Genomic DNA, 9,827 nt, shown 5'->3' with positions numbered 1-9,827 from the left:
TATGTGGAGGTGAGGAGGAGGAGGAGGAGGAGGAGGAGGAGGAGGGGGGTGGGGGAGAAGGAGGAGGAGGAGGAGGAGGATGATGTGGTTGCGTGAGGGGGTGGTCGGTCGCTGTTCCGGGAGCGTGGCGAGGCTTAGCCTCCAGTTAAAACTGCGCTGCACGAGTTTGGAGATTGAAAGGCTGAGAGAGAAGAGGACGCTGGTGCTGCTGCTGCTGCTGCTGCTGAGAGGAACTCTGTGTCTCACTACTACTGGCCAGGCAGCACATGGAGGGAGATGCGTGAGCGAGGGAGTGTGTGAGAGAGAGAGAGGGGGAGAGAGAGAGAGAGAGAGAGAGAGAGAGAGAGAGAGAGAGAGAGAGAGAGAGAGAGAGAGAGAGAGAGAGAGAGAGGGGAGGGGGATTTATGTACACAGCCCTCGCCACACCTCCCTCTCTGGAGAGAAGGTGTTTGACTGGGGGAGGAATAGAGAGTGGGGGGGAGGGAGCGGGGGGCAGGGTCTGATGGTGATGGTTGAATAATGATCTCTAAAAGGCTAATTATGATTGCGAGCCATGCTGAAGGCAAGCAAAGGAAAAAAAAACAAGCAGCCAATGATGAGCCGCTCTGCTTGTGTATTTATGAACCGGTAAGATTTTGAGCTCTAGAGAGATGTGTCATAGAGGTGTTCATGTGTGTGTGTGTGTGTGTGTGTGTGTGTGTGTGTGTGTGCGTGCGTGCGTGCGTGTGTGTGTGTGTGTGTGTGTGTGTGTGTGTGTGTGTGTGTGTGTGTGTGTGTGTGTGTGTGTGTGTGTGTGTGTGTGTGTGTGTGTGTGTGTGTGTGTGTGTGCGTGCGTGCGTGCGTGCGTGTGTGTGTGTGTGTGTGTTTGGGGTGCATTGTTTGTTGCAGAGGGCAGAGTGTAGAGCAAAGATAGTCTTAAAAGGACTGCAGGGGCATGTGTGTGTGAGTAGATACCTATTGTGTGAAGTCTTAGGTGTGTTTTTGTGTGCATAAGCGTGCATATGAAATTGCATATGTGGGTACATCTGTATGTTCGTGTGTGTGTGTGTGTGTGTGTGTGTGTGTGTGCATGAGTGCCTACGTGCTAACACGCCTAGTGTGTGATGTCTAATGTGTATCTGTGTACAAGACGGCAGCAGCAGCAGCAGCCATGCCGTTCGTCTCTGTCTAATGATTCATTCGACCAGAGGCATCCAACATATGCCGTGTGCGGAGCAGAACAGAACAGCCATGGTGTGCGGAGCAGAGCAGAACAGAACAGCCACGACACACGTGGTCTCTACCCCCCTCCTTATTACAACAACATCTATCTCCGATGGGCCAACAACACAGACACGCAATGACAAAATGAATCGCCCCCCCCCCCCCACCCCCGAACGCACTCTCACCTTTGCGATACAGAACATGGCGTCGGGCTGCACTGACCAGCGACCCCTACCGATCTCTCCAAGCTGGCTGGGAGAGGCACAGCGATCCGGCCAGCTTACTCGTCCAGGGCCCCAGGGCTCCCGGGGCTCCCAGCGTGAGCTACGGCTCTCTGGCCGGCCCTCCCGTCAAAAGCTGACGACCCCTGAGATGTGTGGTCCAAGTCCCAGCGTCCCCTGTGGCCCAAATGTCGCTTCGTCTACTTTCCTTTGCGACGATAACATGATATGCCCTCGTCTGACTCGTAATCTGCGTCACGTGGGTTGGCATGAAATCGGTGTTGGCCCAGGTTCATCGCTGCTATGGGAGTGGCCCTGATTCTACTGTACAGAAGCAGGGAGATTTATTTCAAGGAAGCTTTGATACGGTGTGATAATCGAAAATCGCCTGCAGATGAAGGGGAGAGCATTAGGCGTTGCAGAATTGGTAGTAAGTCTGCACTGTACTGGAGAATGTAGATCATTTTTATAATGCTGCGTTATCAAGGTTCAGCTGTCTACAGTATAGTATATGAAACCAATATCAAACAACTATTACAGGCAGATCAATATGTGAAGTTTATTGTTGTCATCCGGGCCAAGCTGTAATAAGACTTGCAAACATAACAATATGAATGTGTGCTGGTGTGTGTGAGTGGACAGGAGCCTGTTCATTACAGACCGCATGGATGTGTTATTGAATTGACAGTGCCCTGGAAGGATTCAGTGGAGGAGGCTTATGAAAGAAAAAAGCTTAGATAACAATTTGGCAGCAGAAAAACGAGGATGGAAAGCCGGGGTATGTCTGGTGGGGTGCGGACGGTTCATACAGTAGATAGCACGACTGACTGTATCACTACTGGGAGAGCAGAGCTTTTGCGAGAGGCTGTGGAGATGTCGGGAGAAGCAATGAAAGGAAAAGTGGTTTAGGAGAAATAATGTCCGCTGGGAAGAGTATTCCTATTTCTTCTCCCTTATGCTTCATACGCAGTAGCGTACCGTGGGGTTTCATTCAGGGCCTTCAGTAACTAACTGCACCCCCCACACACAGGCAAGATTTCTCATGTGGGTACCGATACAGCCACATATAAAGTACACGATCATGCAGTACACTGTATGCGCTACACCAACAAGACAGCTGATCTTCAATAGCCACAACGCAAAGGCACACCACTATATTTTTTGCAGTGTGTAACGTTAACGATAGGCGCCGATTTATGTTTCTGCTGGTGGGTGCTCAAAACAGTTGAATGCCCCACGCCCTTACCTTATGCAATAGCCAAAGCCTACATGACTTGTTGCTATACTGATTTGGATGGAGTCAAACGCACATATTTCAGCACACGATTTTGATTTTGACAGGGCCAGCAGAGAAGGCCCTGATGGCCCTGACTGCACACCACTGTTAACACAATAGCTGCCACGCAATATGCAATATCAGCATCCTATAGTAGCTACCGCCAGCACTGTAAACGGTGGGAGTCGCTCACCTTGTTTGCAGGGCTATAACTATTTAAATATTATAGCTATATCTGCAATACTATGGCCCATTCGACATCGGGTATCTATCGTTCAAGATGTGGGAAAGTAATATTTTTTCCATTCATACATTGTCGTTTTATACCGTGGTGAATATAAGTATAGTTTTAGAGTAGTCTAGGATAATTCACACCAGGCGGCGGTATCGGGCCGTTGCGATCTCAGACAGAGTGCCAGATTTTCCCAGAGCCTTACTGGATGAATTATTAATGGAAATAGCGAATAAATAATGATCACAACAACGAGTTGCGCTATTCGATTGGCGGGCTATAACGAGTATACTCGTCATTGGCGCAGAAACGGTTAATATGTGATATTGATGTCAGGGATACTGCTGTTTTCGGCACGAGGACAGGATAACACGATGAAGCTGTGTAGGCGTGCAGGTGTCATAAGCAGGTAGAGCTAGCATGGTGCGGTTCAGGGAGAGCTAGCATGGTGCGGTTCAGGGAAAGCTAGCATGGTGCGGTTCAGGGAGAGCTAGCATGGTGCGGTTCAGGGAGAGCTAGCATGGTGCGGTTCAGGGAGAGCTAGCATGGTGCGGTTCAGGGAGAGCTAGCATGGTGCGGTTCAGGGAAAGCTAGTATGGTGCGGTTCAGGGAGAGCTAGCATGGTGCGGTTCAGGGAGAGCTAGCATGGTGCGGTTCAGGGAGAGCTAGCATGGTGCGGTTCAGGGAAAGCTAGCATGGTGCGGTTCAGGGAGAGCTAGCATGGTGCGGTTCAGGGAGAGCTAGCATGGTGCGGTTCAGGGAGAGCTAGCATGGTGCGGTTCAGGGAAAGCTAGCATGGTGCGGTTCAGGGAAAGCTAGCATGGTGCGGTTCAGGGAGAGCTAGCATGGTGCGGTTCTGGAACACCAGAGCTAGCTGTTGAGCCTCCCTGAGGTGTCGTGGGCCTAACTCAGTGAAACACCAGTGAAGGGAGGTGCCCGCTTGATAACCCTGGTGATATGCTGGCTCTCACTGCCTATCTATCTACATGTTGGGTTGTGGTGGCCATTAGGGGCCATGTGGTAGGGTATGTAGTACTGTAGCAATCAGCATTGTCAATACCTGGAAGTCATATCAAATGGGCATGGGTCTGTTGAAGTCCATTATGAACCATGTAATACATGCTTAGTGTATAGTCCCATATATAATTATTTATAGGCATTTTAGACTTTCTTTCATAAATGGGAGTGGGTTTCTTCATTGAGCGCTTATCCTTCTCATTAGGGCACACGTATGTTGTGTTTTCATTATAAATTCAGTGGACTTACCTGTTTGTCTAAGGTGGCTCTTCGTAGAGCAACATCAGTGGCCTCTATGGGCTGAGTGGCCATCCCAGGAGTGTGACATCCGTTGGCTGTGAACCAACAGATCATGATGTAGCTGTTATTGAAATTGTCTGATTATTACTGTATTATGATGACAGTAACTTGATGATAATGAGCTGGCGGGGAGAGACAGTGTGAGAGACTGAATTACAATAAAAAAGGTTGTAAGGTGACATCTTAGGCTGTGATCACATCAGACGCCTTTTTGAACGAGCCTGTGCCTTTTTCCTATTGTTTTCAATGGTTTTGTTGCGACAAACGTGCGTCTCCTCCAAACTACACGCCTCCTCCAAACTACGCGCCTCGTGTTTTTGAAGCAATGCTTTTTCGGGCGCTCTCGGTTGAAAAAAGCTTCAACTTTACCAATCATACAGTATCAACCAAAGGGAGGGATTACCAATCTGAATTATCTGAAGAGAAATCAACGGCAAACAAAACCAGTCGATAATGGAGGAGAAGCTAATTGTGGTAGTTTCAGACACCTCGTTTGTACGACCTGTTATGCATCGGACGGCCCGACGTCACGGCACTTTGCGCTCGTCTACCGGGTCGGGCTGCATTTTCGAGGATCATCCAATGCACCATTCAAAAAGTGAATTTGCCGCCTTTCGATCGCCACCACACTCACAACCAGCTGCGTGCTTCGGGTCTCGAGTTACATGGCAATATATCCGTCGAGCGTCATTTGACAGGCCGCTCCGTCAAATGACCACGTCCGGTTCTGAACGGTCTAGAACTGACAAATTGCAGCTGATTGATCACCATTGTAGCCAACGAGAGTCCGCTCCAAAAGAGACCGCAGCCGAGCGGGTGAGAGTGGGGGAAGGTGGTGAAAGTTGACGAAGAAGTTCGTTGTTGTGACTCTAGCGTCGAATTGAAGTGGACGCCATCTTGGATAATCATGCTGTTTTTTTACCAGTACACACTTTACCAAAACCTTTCTCAAGCACTCCCTTTTTAATGGATTTTTATGAAATAAATGTATACTACATAAGACTTCAGGCTATGGAACCGCTGTTTTTTCCAGCTCATACCTCTATGCTGGAACTTAAAAAAACAGAAATCTGGCAACCACTAAACAGAAATGTGAGTACAAACAACTTTTACTTCAGCGTGTTCAAACCTCTGTTACTCTATTTCATTAGCACTCAAAGTGATTCTTCTTTTTTGCTTCAGCAACTTCAGAATGTTACCTTTCAAAAGACCCCAGGCTCGTGCATGTGCTATAAGTATAAAGTATAAAGCTTTGCAAAAAAAGTATGCAGTCGTCAAAAACAAAAACAAAAATGGCCCCGTTTTGGGGGTGATGCTTAGGTTAACAGGTCTTACCACAACCGAGATATGAATAGCAACGCCTGGAGGGCTGCGAGCAATCAATGCTAATGGTAGTAATGTCACCACTTTGCACTTTCGATTCTCTATGTGACATTACACTGCTGCGCCTCGCAGTTTGAGAACAGGAAAACGGCGTCCAAATCTCGATCGCAGCCTTAATGTCGGGGAGAGCAGGCGAATGAATGAATGAATGAATGAATGAATGAATGAATGAATGAATGAATGATGAATGAAAACTTTATTTAACAGATTGCAGAATGGGTACAATACAGTACGGCTCAATACATACAATTGTTAAGGGGATGCAGACCTGAGAAAGACGTTTGTCTTGTTTCCATCAGGGTCCCCCATTTTCAATTCATATAGACATATATGACATACATGACATACAGATAGTCAGTACTGCTACATCTATACATTTATGACATACCAGATTTGCAAATACAGTACTGTTTGTGATACAGAAGGAGTCAAGAAAAGGAAGTATATACATTTGACGTAGAAACTGTACATTGGAGGAGGTTGGGTGGGGGGGGTTGGGTACATTGGGATATTGACAACCATACTGGGTAATTTACATTGGAGGTGGTTGGGGGGGGGGGGGGGGGGCGGGGGGCACACTGTATAAACAAGTAACACTGTACATTGAGGGGGGGGGGGGAGACACTGTACAAACAAACACAATTGTACATTGAACTATTGACAAAACCATACTAGGTAAATGACTGTACATTGGAGGGGGTTGGGTTAGGATATTTACAGGGGCCAGTGTTGAATTGCAGTCTCCCGTAGGTGTCCCTTGAGAGAGGTTTTGAAAGTGGGTAGCGACGGTTGACTTTCCCACCAGGGGCAGCATGTATCTCTGTTCCCACCAGGAGCAGCATGTATCTCTGTTCCCACCAGGGCCCAGCATGTATCTCTGTTCCAACCAGGGCCCAGCATGTATCTCTGTTCCCACCAGGGCCCAGCATGTATCTCTGTTCCCACCAGGAGCAGCATGTATCTCTGTTCCCACCAGGGCCCAGCATGTATCTCTGTTCCAACCAGGGCCCAGCATGTATCTCTGTTCCCACCAGGGCCCAGCATGTATCTCTGTTCCCACCAGGGGCAGCATGTATCTCTGTTCCCACCAGGGGCAGCATGTATCTCTGTTCCCACAAGGGGCAGCATGTATCTCTGTTCCCACCAGGGGCAGCATGTATCTCTGTTCCCACCAGGGGCAGCATGTATCTCTGTTCCCACCAGGGGCAGCATGTATCTCTGTTCCCACCAGGAGCAGCATGTATCTCTGTTCCCACCAGGGGCAGCATGTATCTCTGTTCCCACCAGGGGCAGCATGTATCTCTGTTCCCACCAGGGGCAGCATGTATCTCTGTTCCCACCAGGGGCAGCATGTATCTCTGTTCCCACCAGGGGCAGCATGTATCTCTGTTCCCACCAGGGCCCAGCATGTATCTCTGTTCCCACCAGGAGCCTCCATTCCCCTTCCAGACACAAACTAGATTTGTTCTCCTTCACACCACATTCCTACGCCACTGCGCGTCTAAATGACCAGGAAAGGCCCCTGCTGCTGATCTCCGGTGACGTGGGTTCTCCTCAGGAAAGGCCCCTGCTGCTGATCTCCGGTGACGTGGGTTCTCCTCGCTGCCTCTTCTCCCTCCGGGGCCAACAGAATCTAGACGAATGCCTTTAACGAGCGGCCGCGGCGTGGAGATCACCCATGTTGCGTCCTCTGTGGGCGGTCTCGTCCTATAGGGGCCACTGACGTTCTTCATCGCCTGTGATTCATGGGCTGTCAGATCGCTGTGTCTCTCCGGATGGAAAGGTAAACAGTGTGACGCCCAAGGCACACATCAGAGCCACGGACACAGGCTGGACAAGGGCCTTGCCAGTGTGTGTGTCTTAAAATGAGCGTGTGTGTGTGTGTGCATATGTAATGTAATGTGTGTGTGAATGTGATGGAGTGTGAGTGTAAGGTGTGTGTGTGTGTGTGTGTGTGTTTGTAGGTAGTGTGTGTAAGTGTGTGAGTGTGTCTGTGTGTGAGTGTCTGTGGTGTGTGTGTGTGTGTGTGTGTTGTGTGTGTGTGTGTGTGTGTGTGTGTGTGTGTGTGTGTGTGTGTGTGTGTGTGTGTGTGTGTGTGTGTGTGTGTGTGTGTGTGTGTAGGTAGCGTGTGCAAATAAGTGTGTGTGAGGTGTGTACGTATATAAATGTGTGTGTGTGTTGACTGTTGAGTGAGTCTTCATGCATGTGCACACGCATATGTGATCTTAAGACACCTTTGCCAAAAATAACCCATAACCTCAATGCACTTCCTGTGAGACGCTAAGTCATTCTTCCTGTCTGTCTAATAGAACTCTTTGTGTTGAACCCTTGGTTCAACCCTTGGTGGGGGACCCTGATGGAAACAAGACAAACGTCTTTCTCAGGTCTGCATCCCTTAACAATTGTGTGTATGAGCCGTACTGTATTGTACCCATTCTGCAATCTGTTAAATAAAGTTTTCATTCATTCATTCATTCATTCATTCATTCATTCATTCATTCATTCATTCATTCATTCATTCATTCATTCATTCATTCATTCATTCATCCACAGCTCCTAGCAGGGCAAGTCATCCAGGTCCGAGGTTGGAATAGACAGCCAGGCTGTGTCTAACCTGGCCTTCATTCCCATATAACTAATAATTAGGGATTGCCATTAAAATGTGATATATATATATATATATATATATATATATATAATATATATATATATATATATATATATATATATATATATATATATATATATATATATATATATTATATACATTTCATAACCTTTATTTACCCAGGAAAGCAAGTAAGAACAAATTCTGATTTTATTTATTGTCAAAAGTATGCATAATGTTGTGTTAATTCCACAACAGAGATATGTAATGTTAATTACCTGAAAATATTCAGTTTTTTGGGGCGGGAAACCCTGCATATATCGTTATCGGTGATATCGGTATCGGAAATTAAGAGTTGGACAATATCGGTATATCGGTAAGTAAAAAGCCAATATCGAGCATCCCTACTACTAATAATAATAATACATTTTATTTGGTACAATACTACAGTAAAACTACTGTATAGTATTCCTGTGTGTGGGGGGGGGGATGAATTTACACCTCAAATACTATAATGCAATATACAATACTAGTAATACTGTAGTATTATGGTAAAACCACAGGAATACTGTAGTAATTAATCTTAAAAGACTTTCATTATTAAATATTCCACTATAAAAATGTTGAATCATTGCAGTATTTATGTGGTAAATCTACAGTGTGTACATAAGATAAGATAGTTCTTTATTGTCTGTTGATACAGAAATGTGTCAGAACACACAATACTGCGTCACAAAAACAAACAAACAGCTATGGAAGTTACTAGGTGTGCAGGTTGTGAACGAAGTGTTAAGGCTCCCACATAGTCGGGCGGAACGTACGCCGGAACGGACTCTGCGCATACTCAAAGCGGTCTCAAAGCGCGAAGCAAACATTTTCTAACTGCGTGGACGTCTGTGTCGCTCACTTGGTGTCACACAAAAGGCTGCTCGGCGTGTTGGTTGACATCGACCTGCATTAAATGTGACACCGATCTGCATTTTACTCTGAACACTCACTCCGTGCCAAGAGCGAGTAGGGCAGGATCAAGGCTCTATGGGTAGGATTGGTCCGGTAAAACGTTGGCAGGTACTGTAGATGACGCTAAATTTTGTTTTACTATCGCTAATCATTATACATTCCAATTCATATACATTTGATTTGGATCATGTCTTTTTTTCATCATCTGAAGAAACTTGATCATTTTTAATGGCTTTTCTCATTTAGAAATCTTGGAAACTGAGATACCGTAACCTAAACTCATAATTTTGACATTGGTGGACGACACCATGACAGATGATGTAAATAGCGTGCAAGGATTGTGGGAAATTTAGTAAACTGGCACGAAATTATTTGGAAATTGGTACGCGGTGGAAGACTCGACTATCAAACCTCAAACGACTGCGGACATGCCATGCAGAGTCCGGTCCGCTCACAGTACGCCCAACTATGTGGGAGTATTCAGCGTCACATGTGACACAAACCTTTACATAGAGTTAATAATGTTGATATAGAGTTACTAACATTGACAACCCCGACATAACATAGGGATGGCACCGATCCGATACTCAGTATCGGTATCGGTTCAATGCTGGCCAAATTCACAGG

The 9,827-nt window shown here is 46.7% G+C and overlaps 1 protein-coding gene across 1 annotated transcript in view; it reads right to left on the bottom strand.

Moving 5' to 3' along the window:
• The window catches only part of gas7a (growth arrest-specific 7a), an 86,110-nt gene that overhangs the window by 48,086 nt on the left and 28,197 nt on the right, over positions 1 to 9,827 (bottom strand). Inside the window, exon 4 of the mRNA XM_084329055.1 lies at positions 4,199 to 4,284. Coding sequence (XP_084185181.1) covers positions 4,199 to 4,284 — 86 coding nt within the window. The remainder of the gene's footprint in view (positions 1 to 4,198; positions 4,285 to 9,827) is intronic.

Source organism: Notolepis coatsorum (genome assembly GCF_963971535.1).
Source record: "Notolepis coatsorum genome assembly, chromosome: 14".
In the NCBI taxonomy this organism is placed as follows: domain Eukaryota; kingdom Metazoa; phylum Chordata; class Actinopteri; order Aulopiformes; family Paralepididae; genus Notolepis; species Notolepis coatsorum.
The sequence above is the reverse complement of the archived record's forward strand: the minus strand, read 5'-3'. Positions and strand labels throughout refer to the sequence as shown.